Here is a 21,677-nt window from a genome sequence, read left to right on the forward strand (position 1 = left end):
AAACTGAGCAATAGTCTGATTGTAATCGGACTTAGTGGGAGCAGTTGGAGTTAGACTCGGACGTCTGTATCATCTGGGGTGCTTGTAGACAATCTTGCTGTACGGTCGGACTGTGCTGACGTCTTCTACCAGATGCATATTGATGGAGGAACGTGTGTGGCTGCATGGCTCCCTGTTTTTTGAACGCACTATGGATCTCAAGTTGACAGAAGTCCAGGGGAGTCCCATCGTTGCTTGAGACGTGAGTGCAGCGAGTTGTCGACGAAGCTGATGAGAGCCGTAGAGAGTTGTTGACGGGGCCGACGAGTGCCGCGGCGAATGTTGATCTTTGAGGTCCACCGAGCTCTCAAACGCAAAGCGCCGAGAACCCCTACCTGGCGCGCCAGCTGTCGATGTTTGACCACCGATAGCCTGCCATGGGGGTACCCGGGACAGTATGTTCGGGCTTCAGCGTATGCAGAACTTGATGGTTAACGCAAGAGACAGTCGATTTATCCTGGTTCGGGCCCTCGATCACAGATCGAGTAATAACCCTACGTCCAGTCGGTGTTAGCCTTTGCGTTGGATTGATTGTAAAGTGTTGTGTCGTACAATTGCTCTATTGAACTCTCTATCCAAGGTGCCCTGCCCTCCTTTATATAGTCAGGAGGCCAGAATCCTAGTCGGTTTACAATGAGAGTTTCTAGTAGGATTACAGAGTAATACTACTACTAAGATTACATGAGAAGAATTCTAATTAGACTAGGTCTTCTTCCTTCCTTGTGGGGTATCCTGTGGGTCCCGTACCGACATGCATTGGCTTCCTTCGACAATGACCCATATCCTTCTTGTGGCTACCTCTATAGGACATGGCAGTGATGGATCCATCTCCTAGCGCGGCCTTGCACCGTGGCCACGCACGGCCTCCACTCGTGGCCATCCCGGCCTCTCCTCACTGCCAGCCATGCCAGCGGCCCTGAGCACACGGCCAGCGATGGCCTCCGCCCGCGGCTGGTGCCCCCGCGCGGCCGGCCTGCTTCCCGGCTGCTATCCTGAGGAAGAAGCAGGAGCGGCCCTCCATGCCGGCTGCTCCAGCGAATAATAGACGGGAAGAAGAAAATGACCTTAGCGATCGAACCGTGGCTGCGGGCGCTGGGCGAGGACATAGGAGATTGGAGCGCATTTGAAGCCTCGCGTGATGATGCGGAGGGCGTGCGGGATGCGGCTGCGTTAGAAGCCTGGCATCGAACATCAAACAGTGGTCACAGATTTGGTTTGGGTGTTTTATTAGCCCTTTAGATTTTAATGGAGACGAATTCCTATGTGCATTTTGCTAGGTGCACAATGGTTGGAGGCTCTTAGCAGGGGACATTTTCTTGGGGAGACCTAGTATAATTTTGATTGGTCCATTATACTAGAGATTAAGCTTCAAACATGCATCGGTAACTTATTTATTTTGTTTAAAAAATATCAACATTTTCAAGACAAGTTGCAAATGTCAACATATTTGACAATTAATTTGATTAAAGTAATCAAAATGACTTCAGATAAAAGTGAAAAGACTTATAATCTAAAATAGAGACTAAGAGAGCACTATTCTACGGTCTGCACCTATAGTCGCCACCATCTCGAAGCCACATAGCGGTTGGAGCCAAGGGTCGACCATTTCCTTTATTTCCTCCTATTCTTTCACTTTTTCATCTATTGTACTCTGTCTCTGGCTGACAAGCAGGGCTATCCATCCTACGTGGTTCCATTGCTCGCCTCCCCTGCATTGGACAGCACCTCGAGTTCCGAAGGTTGCTTTTAACTACCAATCCCTTTATTTACATTTTTTTCGAGATCTATAGTACAAACACAGACACTCATATACACGAACGCACACTCATCCTATAGACACATGCATATATCATCTCTCCCTATGAGCACCTCCAAATAAATATGTTGGATCGGCAAATGTCAAAATTGATGAAGTCACCGTAGACGCCTCGCTGCAGACGGACACTGTCGTCTACCATTGGAAAAAAAAACATCGTTAAATCCTACAATAAATACCTGATGGCACTCGTGAAAGAAAAACTATATACCAGATTACTGATTCACTCCACAGAAATACAAACAAAGCAAACTAGTTTTTGGAAGGTTCAAGTATTCGGGTACTTTGGTGGACTAGAGGAAGAGAAGGGGTAAAGGGGATAGAATCGAGCAAGAGCTTGCCTTGAGCCTAAGCTCACCGCCGCCGGGATGGCCGTCTGGTCGTTCGACGATGATGATCTCCGTTGGTGCTGCCCTTTGTATCGTTGCTTGTTTCTGTAGGCCCGAGACGTACGGTTCAGCCCTCATCTCTTGACCATTGGCTGGTCCAACAGCCGATCAGGTTTCTGACACCTATTGCCTCTAATTACTAGGATTTGCCTGGTTGTGGCTCAGCCCATCAGCCTTTGCCTGCACCATAAACTCGTGCCATGTCTCCGGCAGTGGCCGTCCGCCTGTGAGTATCTTCACCATGTACGTGAAGTCGTACGTGCCGCCAAACGCCACCCAATCGAGCTCGTCGCGCCACGGCGTCGGCGATAGGACGACGGTGAGCTTGGCCGCGAACGACGCAGAGCTCCCACCGTCCGTCCGCGCACGCCGTGGAGCACGGCCTTCAGCGGCGCGTGCAACCTCGCGTATACTGTGAATGAAGATGCTCACGGAGACATGGCAGGAGTTTATGGCGCCGCCAAAGGCTCTCCTCTCCAGTCGAGTGTTCGACGACAAGTGCATGGCCGGAGCATTGTGAGCGAGTGGACCTGTGCGGCTGCTTGAGGCGTGTGGCCGCCAGCCTTGGCATGCGGCGGAACGTCCCGCGGTGGAAAGTACTAATGATGGGAACCCAGTGAACAACAAATATATACATGGTGATATGCATGAACAATGGGCATGTATGTTGTGAATTATTACTTGGGATAGTTTAGAGAAAAGTATCATGTTGTCAGTCGGCCATCCGTGATGTGAAAGAGCATGCGACAACATTTCTAATGCATGCCTCAAACTACTGGTTCATGCAAAGGACATGGAACTCGGCCTTGCCTATTTATATATCGGGCATCTCATATTGAAATCCATATATTACCAGCAGTACGCGGTGAGACTGATAGGGATGTTTTAGCAAATTAATGGGAATCCTGTTATATTTTTGGATTTGAGAAATTGGAGGGAAACAAGACAAAGTTTTGATTATTCAATGTAGCTGTTTTTGTTGATTGATTAATAAGATTACATTTAGCATACAAATATGTCGGAAGATTCATACTACAGGTTGCATCTACACGACGATGAGGTCGTGATGCGATGTGCCCTAAACCTTTCGTACGGCGCCATCCATGAGCGGCAATGTTGAATTTGGATATACATGTCCTGTGTATCAGAGTTTATTATGTGCTAGTAAATTTGTAGATGCAATCAACTTGCATTATAATTCACTTAAATTTAGAACAGTTTCGAAGATTATCTATGTCAAATTTAGACCACAATTGAATTCGTACATGAAAGTTCTCTCCAATTTAAGTTCGTACATGAAAGCTCTCTCCAATTTAAGGAGGTTTGAATGTTTTAACCAGCCCATATGTAGAAGTACAGTCATGTTTTGCAAAAAAACATAACTTCAACTAAACTCAGAACCTAATAATAAAATGTTAAACTCAAAAAATGCAAGGGACGTCATGAATCCTAAGTAATCTATATTGCTCCATGTTTATGGGTAGTACTAGACAGTGGTGAAGCTAGAGTAAAATTGAGCGGGTGTGAGGATAAGGAAGTGATAAAAAGTATTTGCCATAATGAAGAAGCCCATTAATAATATTGGTTACTATTTGGTGTAGCACTAAGAAAAGAGTGCTAGAATAGACAAAATACACCATTTGACTTCAAGTCTTTAATAAGATCCTTACTATTCAACGGGCTAAATGAAAATGCAAACAAATGACTCAACTTTTTTTTAAAGGATAATGATTCAGTGAAAATATAATCAAATGTACAATACACTACCTTTAATCTTCTTCGTCGTCTATATAATCTCCATACTTCCATTTTCATCAACTGTTGAACCATGCCTTGCAAAGGCAAACGCTGCTACCACAACTAGGACAAAGGGCTTAAGCGCACACTAAACAAAATATGACACCGCACTTAATAATTGGAAATGCTTCCTATGAACAAAATAAATTGTATATATCTAACATGTGGAGTGGTTCGATACTGCTTATGAATAACATTTCAATTGTCATGTTCCTTCCTTTTGAGAGCTTGTTGTTGGCATGTTAAACCTGTAGAGGGACGTCACCTTTTGTGTATTAGTGTTGAATTGATGCAATCTTTGGAACAAAAAGGAGTTGAAGCTGGAAATCCTTTGTTGTTACCTAAAAAACTGCAGGGTACTCAACCAAAACTGTGGGAGTAGTTTAGTCTACTAATTATCAAATGGCCTAAGAATGCCAGTTTTATAATCTGCTACTGAGATCACATTCAAAAACTACATGGTTACCAATGCTCTGGCTCGTAGGCGCTGCTCATTGGCTCGTAGTTGAGGACTCCAATTTCAGGGTACCCAACACATGCAAGTTCAGTTAAGAGTTGTTCATTCATTTATTTCTTCTTTTTCTTTCTTGCTTCACACATAAGAACTGCTTTGTCAATCAGCAAGCACAAAACAAAGAGTAATACAAGTTTTGGTTCAGAAGGGAATTTGATATTGTTAAGGACAAAGTGGAAAGGAAATACTCAGTACCTTAGACTCGCAGATTAGAGACGCTTCTAGATGGTCATCAGAAACTCAGAAAAAAAACGTCACTTGTATTTTGTCTCTGAAGTGAACATATCAGTGATGCGTATAGCCACACCGATGTGAACACATCTGTGACGGAAGAGAGAGCGGGGAGGGGCGGGGGGTTTTGACGGGAGAGTCTTTGGACTTGACTCGTCAACTCACCAAGATTGATATTTTTTTGTGTGTGTCCAAGGTTCTTATATCACAGACAAGTTATAGTGGAACACATCTCTGATAGTTGTCCTCATTAGCAGAGACCTGATAATGAGGTCTCATCACATTCACCATCCGTCCACTGGCCATGTGTGACAACTCATCGGAGACACGTCCTTTGTACCCGCATCTCTAATCGTACATTAGAGACGTGTCTCGATTCTGGGTCCCTGAATGGCGTGTGTACTTTGTGCAGTGTTGGCATAGTGATAAGGGGCGTCGTCTATCTGCGAGGTCGTAGTACGCCACTCCGCCATGTGAGATAGATTCTTGTTTTGAAATAATGTTCAAGCGATGTTCCCTGCCTCAGATTTTGACGTAACATTGGGATTTTGGATGGTGGAAAATTGAGAGCTAGCTAGCCCCTGAACTGAGCAAATTGAAGCATACTCCTATGCGAATTTGTCCATGTATATATTGATTTACTTTGCATCCATGTGATAGAGAGACAGGGTACGGTGTCTGCTGAGAGCTTGACAAGCAACGGCCCTAGCTTGTCACCGTCTTGGCTTGATCAGTCATCAGTGTCATCGGGAGGAGTATATATATATCAGAGCGAACACAAGGATCCCAGGCTGCTGTCCGGACGAACCAAAGCCATCGAAGCATGCAGCAGCCGGCGCTGATCTTGTATTTTCTGGCCGCCCGACCTGCATGGACGGACCCATGCAGCCGTCCCAACTCCCAAGGCGACCCGGCAGCACGACACTGACGTCCCCCCTCATCGCTCATAAGATATATGACAGCAACGCGAACCACTGGTGTGCTTACATACGAGTCGACCACCGTGAGGAAACTTGGCAAGAAGAGCGACGTCGGGTGCAAGAGTAGTCCGAGACAGAGCAACGTGACGAAATGGCAGTTGTCGTTTGCTGTGTAACGCGAAACCTGAAAACACCAGCACGCTTTGCAGGTTTTGAGATGAAGGGTCTCTTTGGCACGGCTTATGCTGGCTTCGGCTTCATCTATTTTGCGTAAATCGAGGCACTGTAGCGTGAAGCCGTTTTGTAAACCGAGGTTAAAATGAACTAGAAGCTGAGAAAAGCCTATTTTTCTGGCTTCACCATCTTTGGCTTTACCGGTGAAGCCGTTTTGGATGAGCCATGCCAAAGAGGGCTGAAGTGTGCTAGCTAGCTGGTGCCTCTAGGTATCTTACGCGCTTTCCTGCGAACGAGAACGTACGATACATTGTACCTTTGCGAAAACAGGGCCCGGGGCGAAGGATCCCAAGATCTCACTTGGCTCACCGGCTCACCCCAACGGAGACATTTATCGATCAATCTTCCCCTTTTGTTCGTGAAAAGAACGGGAATGACAGACCAATGCAAGCTTATCGTGTGCCGGCCGAAAACGGCCCCAGAGGCCAAGCAAAGAGACGCCAAAAGTGAAACATCCCAATACTATTTTGTTTTAATCACAGCACGAAAAATTTGTTTAGCAGATCTTGAGATTCACAAATCAATATAATTTTGATATTGGTGAAATCACCGTAGGCCCACCACTGTGGTCTAACATTGAAAAAATAATATCATCAAATATTTAAATAAATCTAGAAAAATGCATGCACCACACACCTAAAGTCGTCGGGGACTTGGGCTGATTCCAAACAAGAAACCCATCATCTAAACTAAGTACTTGTTTGGATCCACTAGCTAGTGCTAATAGTTAACAGCTAAAATTAGTAGCAGTGGATTCAAACATACCTACTAATAGACCAACTAACTATTAGTTCCACTAGAAGGTTTGGAGCTGCTAAAGGTAACAGCCCACCGCTAATAATTAGCAAGATAATAGTTAGTAGCTATTAGAGCATCTCCAGCAGGCTATCTAAACCCACTCCATATCCTATATTTAGATAGTGGAGGCTAAAAAACTCACTCCAACAGGCTACCTACTTGACTACCTACTTTTGTTGGCCCAATAAATTTCTCCTCCCACTACCTACATGTGTTGGGCCAACAGATTTGGCTACCTATTTTCTTCCCCACCGGCCTCTCTGTTTCATTCGTCGAGTCCCGTCTGACCCGCACGCGCATGCTGCCGTCCGCACGCCTGTAGGCCGCCGGCGTGGCTCGCTGGCCCCGGCGCGGCGCGTGAGTCCCCGGTGGGGCGTGGACTTCCTCGCCGGCGCACCCGCTCCACTACTGGAGGCGGGCTCTTTGCCGAGTGCCTGTTGCACTCGGCAAAGGCAGCTTTGCACTCGGCAAAGCCTTTGCCGAGTGCAACACTCAGCAAAGAGCCTCCGTCGAATCCCCTTCCGGTAAAGGCTGCTTTGCCGAGTGCCAAATTCCAGGCACTCGGCAAAGGCTTTGCCGAGTGCCGTGCGGGCACTCGGCAAAGATTTGACGCCGTCGGCCGATTTTTAAACTCTTTGCCGAGTGCCACAGCTTCGGCACTCGGCAAAGAAATCTGTTTTTTTTTAAACCTCTTTGCCGAGTGCCACAGCACCGGCACTCGGCAAAGGGTGTTTTTTATTTTTTATTTTTTAATTTTCTTTGCCGAGTGCAATGACCATTGCACTTGGAAAGCGTGTTTTTTATTTTTTTTAATTTTCTTTCCCGAGTCCCGAGTGCAATGGTCATTGCACTCGGCAAAGCCACCTCTAAATTTTTTGTTTTTTTGTTTTTTGCTTTTCCATTTAAACAACAATGCATATATATATATAATAGAAACCACAATTGAACAGCAATAAATTACAAACCACATTTATATATTACAAAAACGACCAAATTTATCTGAAATCCACAATTTATTACAAACCACAAGTTCATACTCCACAAGTTCACAAGTTCGATACATAGAAACTACTCTGCAAGCGGCTCACGGCGACTGCGCCCCAGCGTGCGATCCCGGCGACGGTCCGGGTGCGGATGGCCCGACTTGCGATGCCGGCGACCCTCCGACCTGGTTCGACGCCGCCCCCGATGTCCGCTGCACAAAAAAGAAGATATTGCACGTGAGTGACAGGATAAAAATGTAAGGAGTTTAAAGAAAAGTTGAAAATTTCGGCAGCACCTCCCCTGCATGGGGACGTTTCCAAAACCTGCAAGAAAAACGTCGGCACAAAGGCCGACAACCACATTTCCGGCACGAAAGCCGACACATCAACTGACCCGGCACGAAGGTCGTCAACGACATAAACGGCGCGATGGCCGACAACCCTGCGGCTTTACCTTCTCCTCCGGCGAGGGCGGGGATGACTGCGTGGACGAACGACGTGGACGAACGGCGTGGATGAACGTTCGTCCCCTCCACCTCGGCTTCCTCCCCCTCTCCCCTTCTCCTCCTCCTCCTTCTTCCTCCTCCTTCTTCTTCCTTTTTCTTCTCCTTCTTCCTCCTCCTTTTTCTTCCTTCTTCTTCTTCCTTCTTCTTCTCCTTCTTCCTCCTCCTTTTTCTTCCTTCTTCTTCTTCTTCCTTCTTCCTTTTTCTTCCTCCTTCTTCCTCCTTCCTCTTCCTGCTACCTTCTTCCTCCTTCCTCCAGGGCCGTGGCGGGCTCGCCGGGGCCGCTGCCTTGGGACGGCGCCGGGCAGGCTGGGCGCGGCCGGGCGCGCCGCTGCGGGGTGCCGAGTAGCCGGGGCGGCTCGGAACCGGTGGCCGGAGGCCGACTGGGGTGGGGCGGGGCGGCGCCGGAGCAGGGCTCGGTCGGGGCGGGGCGAGGACGGGCAGGGGGCGCCGGCGCTGGGCGCGGCCGGGGCGCCCTGGATCCGGTGGCCGGCGGCCGGCCGGGGTGGGGAGATGTCTGGGTTTTAGGCATCCGACGTCGCAACTTGCTCGTGTGGAGATGTCTGGGTTTTAGGCATCCGACGTCGCAACTTGCTCGAAACCTTCTCAATTTTTTACCATAGACTCTACATGCGATAACACGACGCCCCGACAAGTTTCGTCATTTTCGGATTTCGTTCGGATTTTATATAATTTAAATTCACTTTTCCCGCAGGTACCTCGTCATGTTACGTCAACAAGATGCTCGAAATTTCATGTGAGTTCCTAGATACGGCCTCAACATACATCAAATATCATGAATATCATTTTTTTGAACGACCAAATTCGATTATTCCATGCACCTGCAGTTCAAATTTGAAATATTCCATAAAATTCAACGAAACAAAAAAAAACTAACAAAATATAGCAAAAAAAGTCAAAATTGTCCTAAATTTGAACATGGAGTTTTAAATAATGTGGGAAGGCCTCACAAAAAAATTGGTAAAAAAAACCAAAAAAAATATATTTTGCCGAGTGCCGGCCCTGGCACTCGGCAAAGAGGTCCTTTGCCGAGTGCCAGGAAGTGGCACTCGGCAAAGAAGGGATCTTTACCGAGTGCAGGGCCTTGGCACTCGGCAAAGGCCCTCTTTGCCGAGTGCCAGGGCCGGCACTCGGCAAATAATTTTTTTTTTTAAATTTGACGGCGTGGGCGGGCTCGGCCGTCAAGTGCCATTTTTTTTCCGAGTGCCACTCTTTGCCGAGTGTTGCACTCGGCAAAGAGGGCTTTTGCCGAGTGCCGCCCTTTGCCGAGTGTCGGGCACTCTGTGGCACTTGGCAAAGCCACTCTTTGCCGAGTGCTAGACTTTGCCGAGTGCCACCCGGTCCGGCACTCGGCAAAGAGTGGCTTCGCCGAGTGCCCGATTTTTGGCACTCGGCAAAGATGGCGGCCCTCGGCAAATCTGCGTTCTCCCGTAGTGCTGCCGCCGACCCCGGCGGTAGGTCTGTAGCCGGCACGCCGCTGGCTTCTTCCCGGGCCGTCCGCTGCTGGCTTCTTCCCCGGCCGGCTGCTCCTTCCCCTCCCCAGCCAGCTGCCTCTTCCCAGCGGCCGGGGTCTTCTTCTCCAGTGACGGCCAGGGCTCCTTCTCCAGCGACGGTCTCCTACGCGGCCGGCTGCTTCCAGCGTTGCTCCTCCCGACCACGTCGTTCCCCCGCGACGCCATGGCCGAGTTCGTCGATGGCAAGAGGAAGAGGATGACATGTGGGCTCCACATGTCATTGGCTACTAAACTGAATTTGAGAGCCACGATTTAGGTAGCACTGCTGGAGTTGAAAGCAAAATTTAAGTTGAATGAAAATAGATGGCTACCTAAAAATACAAATAGGTAGTCTGATTTAGGTAGTACCGCTTGATATGCTCTTAGCTAGCCAACTAAGTGATTATTAGTACTAGTGGATCCAACCCAGATCCTAAACTCAGTTTGGTAACTTTTGAAGGTTATAGCTCTCTTAATTAACATTCAAATTGTATGTCATTTTATTTTTGTATTAAATCAAACTGGTCTAACTTTGACTTAATCTATAAGCAAATTGATCAATATCTAGTATATCCACATAGTTTCATTAAATCAAGCTTCAAACATGCATCGGTAATATATTTATTTGGTCTTATAGATATCAACGTTTTCTAGACAAGGTTGTAAATGTCAACATATTTGACAATGGAAGCCACTCTACCTACTATCTAGTCGCCAGTGGAAGCCACCTAGCGGTTGGAGCCAAGGGTCGACCATTTCCTTTATTTCTCCTATTCTTTCACCTTTCTTTCATTGTACTCTGTCTCCAGCTGACAAACAGGGCTATCCATCTTACGTCGTTCCATGGCTCGCCTCCCCTGCGTCGGACAGCACCTCCAGCTCCGGAGGTCGCTTTTATCCACAAATCCCACTATTTACATTTTTTTCACACCCAGTACAAAAACATGTACGTTTATATATACGAGCGTACACTCACTCCTATGAATATACACACGTACATCCTACCTCTAAGAATACCTCTAAAAAACTAAGTTGGACCAACAAATCTTAAGATTGATGAAGTCACCATAGGAGCCTCGCTGTCAATGGACACATCATCTATCACTTAAAGAAAAACGCCGTTAGATCCTGAATTAAATACCTAGTGTTGCTTGTGAAAGAAAAACTATATACCAAGAAATATCAAAACATCTTATAATTTGGTACGAAGAAAGTACATTATGTAGGCCTTCGTCCGTTAATCGTTTCTAATAAATCTCACATGTATATTCATGAGCGAGTGAACACTTAAAAGTCTTTTAAGGTTCCGTGAGCGCCGAGAAGTGTGAACTGGGTGCCTAATTAAACATAAACTAAATCTAATAATATGTGTATTTTAGATTTTTCTAGCATGCTTTAGCTTATCCACAACCTATAAAAGGGTCTGACATAGAACCAATCCTTTCAACTACCATATATAGCAAGTCTAGGGAGGCAAAAGTCACACAAAGCATAGCACGAAGCGAAAGCAATAAATACAATAAGTAAAGAGTTAGAGTAAGAGAGGGCAAACTCTCAGAGACAAGGCGATTTATCCCGTGATATCGCTTGCCAAAACACAACTCCGAATCCATGTCGAAGCTCCACCTAGATACGCTCCTGGTCATCAAGTGTCTTCCTGTCACGGTGTTGAGCTACCACTAATATAAGGCCACTGCCAACCGTAGTAGGCAAGTGCCATGAGTCACCAAAGTCTTACCACCACCTCGCGATTCTTCCAGTCACCATGCTGTTGTGTCCAACAATGAAGGAATGTGTCTCCCCACCACCACCACCACCACCCCACCCCCCACCACCACACACACATTGAGTTGCCACCGCTCCACGTGTCAACATCTAGAAGACCACCAAATCCTTCACTTGTAGGTCACCAAACACTACGTAGAAAATGATTTTTAGCAACGGTTCAATTTTTTTGTAGGGGCGGCTGGTGATGGAGCCGCCCCTACAGTGGCGTGCTCGGGTGCCCAGACACCAGCCGCCCCTACAAATAGAATAGCAGGGGCGGCTGGTGTTACGAGCCGCCCCTACAAATGGGGTCTGATTTGTAGGGGCGGCTCAATCACTAGCCGTCCCTGGAAATGGTATTTATAGGGGCGGCTGGTGATTGAGCCGCCCCTATAAATGGCCCCGTATTTATAGCTACGATTTGTAGGGGCGGCTCAATCACCAGCCGCCCCTACAAATGCCCCCCATATAAAACAGATGCAGCACATTCTTCCTCCTCGGGTCACTCACTCCAACCCGTGAAAGAAAGGTGGGGAGGCCTTGGACACCTCCCAAAATTTGCTCTACTAAAGGGGGAAGGTTTTGGTCTCAAATCCTTTGGTGGAGAGGTTGTAGAAGGTAAGAAAATGCTATTCCACACTTTTTTTTGAAGTTTTAATGGTTGGTTAGTGAGTAATTAGAGTTTTGTTTTTCTCTCTCTTCTATGGTGCTTGAGCTATTTATGAGCAAATTAGACCCAACTTTTAAATGTACTAGGGTAAATTAGGGAGGGGAACAAGATCATACCCTTATTTGGTCCATGTTTCTTGATGTTAGTGAACAATTAGTTAGTTTTATGGATGCTTCATGTGCATGTGGATCTAGATCTAGGGTTTGGTTTTTTTATTAATTTCATTTTTGTAAATTTATGTTTGATGAAATTGGACTAGGGTTTGTATGAAAGATATTGGGTAAAGTATAATTATTGCTAATTATTGTCTTTGAAATTGTTTATTGTAATCAATAAATATGTATTTTAATTATTTATGGATAAATAAGCCATTAATTAATTTTCCTCTACCATGGTGTGTTTGTATGCTTCATGTAATTATATTAGATTTATATTCATATATATCTGAAGTATATACAATTATTTTCAAATAATTATTTCTTTGATTCATTTTTATATATATCTGAATAAGTAGTCGTTTAATGTTTGTTTTGTTGTTGTTGTAGAAGATGGAGTACAGGAACTCTTGGATGCATGGTTCGTTAAGGTTTAAGGCAGGTTTCCGTGAAGAGGTGGATAAATTTATTGAAGCCGCAACGAAGCATGCAACGACATTGAAAGAGAATAAGGATATAATTATTTGCCCTTGTAAAGATTGCAAGAACCGTATGGCATGGACAGATGTGACTATCATCAGATCACATTTGATTATGCGAGGATTTGTTGAGGACTACATAGTGTGGATTCATCATGGTGAAACGGTTATTGTTAATGACGAGGATGAGGAGGAATACGACGACGAAACCATAGAATCCCTGTCCCAATATTCAGTAGAGCTTGATGCACGAATGGATTTCGAGTTTGGTAATGAACAAGGTGGTGATGCTGGTGGTTGGGATGGTAACGACGAAGGTGGTGCCAATAATGATGGTGGAGCACGTGTCGGGGATGAAGATGATTTAGAGGACATGATTCGAACCCTTGGACCAGAGATTTTACTAAATAGCCCGAAAGGTCTAGAAAATTTGGAAAGAGTGACAAAAGCATCGAAGGAGACTGTGTATGGTGTTGAAAAGGGTTGTCCGACACATTGGACATTGCTACGTTTCGTGCTTGAGCTGCTCATCCTGAAGGCTAAGTATGGCTGGTCAGACTATAGTTTCAATGATCTATTGCATCTCCTGTCATGGGTGCTGCCACAACCAAACTCAGTTCTCGCCAACACATACCAAGCGAAGAAGGTCATAAGTCCATTGACAATGGGGGTTGAAAAAAATACATGCATGCCCCAACCACTGTATACTTTTTCGTGGCGAAACGTTCAAGTCACTGGATAAATGTCCCTGGTGTGGGGCCAGCTGGTACAAGAACAATGACCTTTACGGTGGAGACGAAGCCTCCACGGGGAAAAAGAGGAATAAGAAGGGTACAAAAAAGGTGGTACAAGAATCTCAGCCCCCAGAGGACACTCCATTAGCAACGATGCAAAGCAGAGAAGAATTCCTGCCCTGGTAATGTGGTACCTACCAGTGACCGACCGCTTGAGACGTATGTTCCTAAACCCTAAAGAAGCCGCACTCATGACATGGTGGGATGATGAGCGCAAGGTGGATGATGATAAGATTGCACACCCGACTGATTGTAGTCAGTGGCAAAGGTTTGATGAGAAGCACAAAGAATTCAGCGATGACCCAAGGAATGTACGGTTTGGCTTGAGCACCGATGGAATGAATCCCTTCAATGAGAGGATGAGCAACCACAGCACATGGCCAGTGATCTTGACCATGTACAACATCCCAACATGGTTGTGTCAGAAGAGAAAGTACCTTCTCCTCACTATTCTTATTTCTGGCCCTAAACAACCAGGCATTGATATAGACGTGTTCCTCGAGCCCTTGATGCAAGAAATGGAGAGGCTATGGAGGCATAGGGAGCAGATGTACGATGCGTTCCGAAAGGAGGACTTCATATGTAGAGCAATAATATTTGTTACTACCAATGATTACCCCGCGCTGTTTGCTTTGTCTGGACAGATCAAAGGGAAGACGTGATGCTTGGTTTGCTTGGATGGTACTACATGAGTGTACCTAGATGCATCCAAGAAGATAGTTTACCTAAGGAACCGATGCTTCTTAAAGACAAGTCACAAGTACCACAGCAAATTGTTCTTTAGATTTTATGACAACACCCCGGAGATTGAACCCCCCTCCGGAGAGACGTCATAACGGAGAACATGTGTACAGAATGGTGAAAAACATACGCGTCATCTATGGAAAGAAGAATCCGGATGGGACGAACAGAGATAGAAGCACACCTCCTATCGAAGGCGTATCTTTCAAGAAACAATCGATCTTCTTTCAGTATCTGCCTTATTGGCTAGACTTGGAGGTCCCCCATGCCATTGATGCTATGCACGTGTAGAAGAATGTCTTTGAGAGTCTCATTGCAACCTTGATGGACATAGGCAAGTCAAAGGATGGTCTGAAAGCATGGAAAGACATGGTGCAGCTAAACGTGATGCCACAGCTTCACCCGGTATCTGAGGCTAATGGAAAATACACTCTGCCCGTGGCGTGCTTCAACCTAACACCAGACGAGAAGAGAGCTATATGCACTTTTCTGAAGGGGATCAAAGTCCCGACTGGGTTTTCAGCAAATGTGAAGAAGCTAGTGTCGATGAAGGACTTATCAATAACACACTGCAAGGCTCACGATTGCCATGTGATGCTGACAGTGTTTCTACCTATTGCAATCAGGGCTATAAAGCCAGAGTTCTTGAAAATGGCCATCACCCGCATGTGCTACTTCTTTTCGAAGATCTCATAGAAGACGATTGGCAAGGAAGAGCTGAGTGACCTACATGAATTTGTGGTGGAGACACAAAACCAACTAGAGATGTGTTTACCTCCTGCTTTTTTTGATATAATGCCACATCTCATGATTCACATGGTTCATCAGATACATGCGCTTGGCCCTTGCTACTTGCATGAAATGTGGTCCTATGAGCGGTTCATGTAGGTTTTAAGTCGATACGTGCATAATCGAGCATACCCAGAGGGCTCCATGATAGAGGGTTATAGTACTCAAGAAGTTGTCGAGTGCTGTCAAGAGTACCTAAAAGTATAGAAAGGGATTGGTAAACCCGATTCTCGTCACAAGGGTAGGCTGGCTGGGAAGGGCACCAGTGGTAGAAAAGTGTTCATCGACCATGATTACAAAGAGGTGAGTCAGGCGCATTACAGTGTCTTACAGAGTACACAACTGATGCAACCGTATATTGATGAACACTTGGCTATCATTATGGTGGAGAGAAATGTCCGTTCGGATGATTGGGTCATGAAACAGCACAAGCAACGATTAACTACATGGTTGAAGGACCAAAACATACCGCCTGGAGAAACCATAGACTCTATTACCATCAGTAGGTTGGCGGAGGGGCCATTAAGACAAGTGACATCTTGGAATGCTTATGACATCAATGGGTATACGTACTATACCCACACAAAGGATAGTAAATATGTGAACCAAAACAGCAGCGTTTGAATAAAGGCTCTCGATGGATTAGGGCGAAAGATCCAATACTTTGACATCATTGAAGAGATATGGGAACTTGACTATGGAAGGGATATAACTGTGGCCATGTTTCGATGCCGCTGGATCAAACAACACCAACTGAACGAGATCGGATTGAGAGTCCTGGACCTCGAGAATCTAGGCTACCAAGATGACCCTTGGGTGCTCGCTTCACGTGTCACACAAGTTTTCTATATGTCTGACCCACAAAGTAACCTCCCCCCGAAGAAGAAGACAAAGCGCATCTGTAGTGCGAAGCTAAGGGAAGAGTCCCTTATGGTTGCAGCATAAATTGCCTTGGCTTTCAAAAATCTCCAACACCACTCTACTATATGGCTACCATACAACTTCGAGTAAGCTCAACTCTATACTTAAAGCTTTGTTCGATATATTTTATTCGATGCAAAAGGGCTTATCTAGTTCTATGATTAAATCCATGCAGCAACCACTAGATTTGTATAGCCGTCGATGTCGGGAGGAGCATGGCATGGGTCTTTGATTCATTAGATAAGGACACGGTGACATACAAAGACTTCATATCGATTCTCAAGACGTATACATATCGACAATCCTCGTTAGCTTATATGTTTGTTACATACTTGTAACGTTCACTTTTGGATACTAACAAGTTGTATTTGCTAAAATAATTCGAACAGGGCATTTAGGCTCTATGTCACTAATCATCATGGAAGGCATGATCCAGCAAGGAAGGAAAAGCTGGCTATAAAAACACTATGTGCGGTAAGTGTAACTTACTTCTTCAGTACTCCGTTACATGGCTGTCAAAAGCATTACTTAACATTTTCATATGCAAAACACACAGTGCCCCAAGCAGAAGCCTGGGAGTGTACATTGTGGATACTATATATGTTCTATAATGGGTAACACCGGTGCCTACAGGAGACACCCCTTAAGGGTAAGTTTGAACCTCTTCACCCGTAGTATAAAAACTTCATAAATGGTATGAAATACTAAACCGAAACTTGTTTTCTTGTAGTGGAGAGAAGAGAAAGGAATGAAAAGAGACCCATACAAGGATGACCAACTCTTAGAGCTCGTCGGCGACCTTTGCAACTTCATATTGGACCAGATTGTACACGTCAGAGACGCCTACCATGACCGAGAGTCTGAGTTAGGTACAAATCCTCAGTATCAACACCTTCGTGAGACTGAAAGGCTAGCTCTAGGACGTTGATAACAATATGTATGGAATTTGTATATTTAATGATGGATTGTATATATTCTTGTGAATTGGACTTGTAATTGTAGTTTATAGAATACTCTTATGCTTGTAGTCGTGGTCGCGGGGTGTTCGGCAACGCGAACGCTGGTCGCGGGGCGTTCGGCAACGCGAACGCGGTTCGGAACGTTGGTCGCGGGGCGTTCGGCAACGCGAACACGGTTCGGAATGTTGGTCGCGGGGCGTTCGGCAACACGAACGCGGTTCGGAACGTTGGTCGTGGGACGTTCGGCAACGCGATTTTGAATTATAAATTTGATTTTTTTTTTGCGGGAAAACGTACTGTAGGGCGGTTCTAGATTGAACCGCCCCTACAAATACCTGTTTGTAGGGACGGCTGGTACTACAGCCGCCCCTACAAATCGATTTGTAGGGGCGGCTGAAAACACCAGCCGCCCCTACAAATTGATTTGTAGGAGCGGCCTGGGAACCGTCCCTACAAATGCATGATTTGTAGAGATCCTTGCGTAGGGGCGGCTGGGCAAACCGCCCCTACAAAGGGTTACCAGCCGCCCCTAGAAATGCTTTTTGTAGTAGTGAAAGCTCCACCTCACCAAGTTATGAGGGCACAACAGCACAAGTATCTCTCACAAACAAGACCTATATGTATAAGCATACATATTTTTTTATTAGTTGGAGGTATTAAATAGTAACTAATGCTCATGTCCACTAAGATGGTACTACATCCATTCTCTTTTATAAGCATATCAAGATTTAAACTTTAACCAATAATTTAACTAACAATTTTTAATTATTATAACACAAACTTGATATGGTTAGATTTGTAATTAAATCTACAATCCGATTCTCATCAATTTTTATGTATAAATAATAAAATAAAATAAAATAAATAGATAGTGAAATCTTAATTTGGGAAACTATGCCATATCAAGTTGTGCCTTAAAAAAACATGGAGGGAGTATCTAACATGACAGCATGCACGAGTTGGTGGACTAGTACATAAAATTTACAGTGTGAAAAATTCTAGCTATCCATGTTATTTGCACATGCCACCCTACCTCTTCAAACGCGTGCCAGTAGACTTGCTGACCCAATTCAAGTTTCTCATCTATCTAGCTAGGAACCCTTGTGCACTGGCATCCGGCGATGGCGGGTAGCTTCTCCATGATCACCAGGTCGGCGACCACTTGCACCGTGGGCCTCATCTTGTTCTCCGTCGTCTGCTACCTCCCGGTGGCTCCCGTCACCGCCTTGTTCTTCAACTACACCTCCTTCAGCACACATGACAGCAGTGACTTGAGAATCGAAGGCGAAGCCTACATCAACCGTGGGTGGATCGACCTGACAGCGTTCGGGGACAAGGCCATCGACGACAGCAGGGGCCGCGTGTCGTACGCCGGTCCGATGCGCCTCTGGGACAGGGACACCGGCGAGGTGGCCAGCTTCGTCACGCGCTTCTCCTTCGTCATCGACCCACCGCGCAGGTACGGTGGCCTCAACAGCAAGGGCGCCGGCATGGCCTTCTTCCTCGCCGGCTACCCGTCCAGCCTGCCATCCAAATCCGAAACGTACAACATGGGCCTCACCAACCAAAGCGCGGACGCCGTGGCCACCGGCGACGGCCGGTTCGTGGCGGTGGAGTACGACACCTTCAACGACACCATAGCGCTCGACCCACACAGCACGTACGACCACCTCGGCATCGACGTCAACTCCATCAGGTCCGTGGCCACGGAGGTGCTGCCGAGCTTCAGCCTCGTCGGCAACATGACCGCCGAGGTCAAGTACGACAACGTCTCGACCGTCCTGGAGCTGAAGCTATGGCTGGGCGATGGGAGAAACATGTCTTACAACCTTAGCCAAAAGGTTGACCTCAAGAGCGCTTTGCCGGAGATCGTCTCGGTTGGCTTCTCTGCCTCGACGGGCGCATCCGTCGAGCTGCATCAGCTGTATTCTTGGTACTTCAACTCGTCCTTGGAATCCAAGGCCACACCGATACTAGATGTGCCGCCGCCGCCGCCGACCCCTAGCACCTCCGGTTCTCGACGTGGTGGAGTTGTTGCCGGGGCCAGCGTCGGCGCAGCGCTGTTCGTCGTGGTTCTTTTTGCTTTGGCGATTTTCCAGGCGGGACGACGGCGTCGGAGCAAGACGAGGGAGCTGGAGCTAGCAAAGGAGTTTGATGAATCGGACATAGGCAACTCGGACGACGACGACGACGACGGCCACGAGCCCATCAGGAAGATTGAAATGGGGACGGGGCCAAGGCGTTTCCCTTACCACGAGCTCGTTGCTGCGACGAAGAATTTCGCGCCGGAGGAGAAGCTTGGGCAAGGTGGCTTCGGCTCCGTGTACCGAGGACACCTGATCAGTGATCACAACGGCGGCCTCGCCGCGTTGGCCATCAAACGATTCGCTAAAGGATCCTCCACGCAGGGGAGGAAGGAGTACAAGTCGGAGATCAGGGTGATAAGCAGGCTCCGCCACCGGAACCTCGTGCAGCTCGTCGGCTGGTGCCATGGCCGCGACGAGCTCCTGTTGGTCTATGAGCTGGTGCCCAACCGCAGCCTCGACGTCCATCTCCACGGCAACGGCGGCACCTTCCTGACATGGCCGATGAGGATGAGGATTGTCCTTGGGCTTGGGTCCGCACTGCTCTACCTCCACGAGGAGTGGGAGCAATGCGTGGTGCACCGCGACGTGAAGCCCAGCAACGTCATGCTGGACGAGTTCTTCAACGCCAAGCTAGGCGACTTCGGGCTCGCCAGGTTCATCGACCATGCCGTCGGGATGCGGACGATGACCGCCGTCTCGGGCACGCCGGGGTACATCGACCCTGAGAGCCTGATCACCGGCAAAGCCAGCGCCGAGTCGGACGTCTACAGCTTCGGCGTTGTCGTGCTGGAGGTTGCCTGCGGGAGGAGGCCGATGAGCCTGCTGGGCGGCGGCGGCCGCCAGAGGAACGAAGTGTTCCGGCTGGTCGAGTGGACGTGGGACCTGTACGGCAGGGGAACCGCCCTCGCGGCGGCCGACGAGCGGCTGAACGGCGAGTACGACGCGGCGGAGGTGGAGCGCGTCGTGGCCGTCGGGCTCTGGTGCGCGCACCCTGACCCACGAGCGCGGCCGTCCGTCAGAGAAGCCATGGCCGCTCTCCAGTCCAATGGTCCCGTGCCGCCGCTGCCTGCCAAGATGCCCGTGCCGACTTACGCGGTGCCGGTGACCTCGCCGGAGGGCCTCTTCTCGTACACAGCTTCCACGTCAGGGATGACGTCCCTCCAGCTTACTCAGTCGTCGTCAATGACGATTACGTCCGCTCCAAACATCAGTGCTAGTTAGTTAATATACATGCTCCTTTCGATTTATTATTAATTTAGAGTGTCATTGTTTCTACGTAGTATCCGTAATGCTGTGTGTAAGACGTCCATCGTCCGAAATGGCCCAACTATGAATGGCACGGTCGCTCGCGTTTGCTCAAAAAGAAATAAAAAAATCTTCCTAACCGTAGCCTGCTGTCTCCATTTTCACCAAAAAAATCACCGATGTGAGCGTCATGGCGTCCCCTTCAGTGCATAGTGGTAGCCTCCCCTCCTCCCCTCCCCCTTGATCCAGCGGCACCCCTGCTCCACGTGTGTCTTCCCTCAAGTCCAGCGGCCTCCATGGAGTCCCCTCCCCCTACTCCATGGTGGTTGCGACCCTCCCCCACGTTCCACCGGATCTGGTCGGCGGGCTCAAGCAAGCAGCTGACCCTTGGCCCAGCCAACTGCGTCCTCCCCAGATCCGGCAGCATCTCCTCTCCCTCGGCCGACTGCGGGCATGGCGGGGGCGTGCGAGCACGCACCATCCAACGCCGTGCCGATCCACCTCACCCATCGCGGAAGCAGGGGAGGCATGCGCCTGTGCCTGCGCCCCCATCCAACTCACGTCGTCGGCACGAAGGGGAGGCCTGCGCCATCGTAGTTGCCCACCCAGTAGGCCATGGTCGCACGGCGATACTGTTTTTCAAGTGTTCCTGGACGTTTTTCAGACATGTAGCAAGCCCATGTTTCAAGTGTTTCAGTTGTTTCAAATGTATGTTTCAATTGTTTAATGCGGATGTTGCAAAACTAGATCGGGATGTTGCAATGGTTGTATACGTATGTTGCAAGCGTCTATCCCCAATGTTTCATCTGTTTCTTTACACGTATGTTGCAAGTGTTTCAGGTGCATGTCTCAAGTGTTTCATCTGTCTTCTTTTGTATGTTGCAAGTGTTGCATCTGGATGTTTCAAAAGTACATCGGAATATTGCACATGTTGCAATGGTGTTTCAACTATATGTTCCAAATGTTTCATCTATTTTAGACGTTCGTTTCAAATGTTCCATTTGTAGGTTGCAAAAGCAGATCGGGTGTTGCACGGCGCGGCCGGTGGCTGTCGTTGCTGCTGGGGCACAACCATGGGTCAATCCACATGGGTTTCCCCGTGCGGAGCATGGGGTGGGCACGGGGGGCGTGGGTCCCTACGATGGACGCGGTTGCTGGGGTGGGATGCAAGACTCGGGGCGTGAGGCGGGATGCGGATGCGGGACTAGTGCAGGTGTGGGAGTCGCGTCTGGACGTGACATCCTGTCTGGACAAGATATGTAGGCAACAATAAAAGTTTTAGAAATTGATGGTTTCCAGGGATGGCAATGTTCCCGCACCTAGAAATGAATC

General features: G+C 47.7%; 1 protein-coding gene across 1 annotated transcript; it reads left to right on the forward strand.

The window, feature by feature from the left end:
• Positions 1-18,134: 18,134 nt before the first annotated feature.
• LOC136480639 (L-type lectin-domain containing receptor kinase IX.1-like) lies at positions 18,135-20,321 on the forward strand. Its single transcript, XM_066478123.1, has one exon. It carries the CDS (start codon positions 18,135-18,137, stop codon positions 20,319-20,321), a length of 2,187 nt encoding a protein of 728 aa, XP_066334220.1.
• The last annotated feature ends 1,356 nt before the right edge of the window (positions 20,322-21,677 follow it).

Source organism: Miscanthus floridulus, chromosome 9, assembly GCF_019320115.1.
Source record: "Miscanthus floridulus cultivar M001 chromosome 9, ASM1932011v1, whole genome shotgun sequence".
Classification (NCBI taxonomy): Eukaryota; Viridiplantae; Streptophyta; class Magnoliopsida; order Poales; family Poaceae; genus Miscanthus; species Miscanthus floridulus.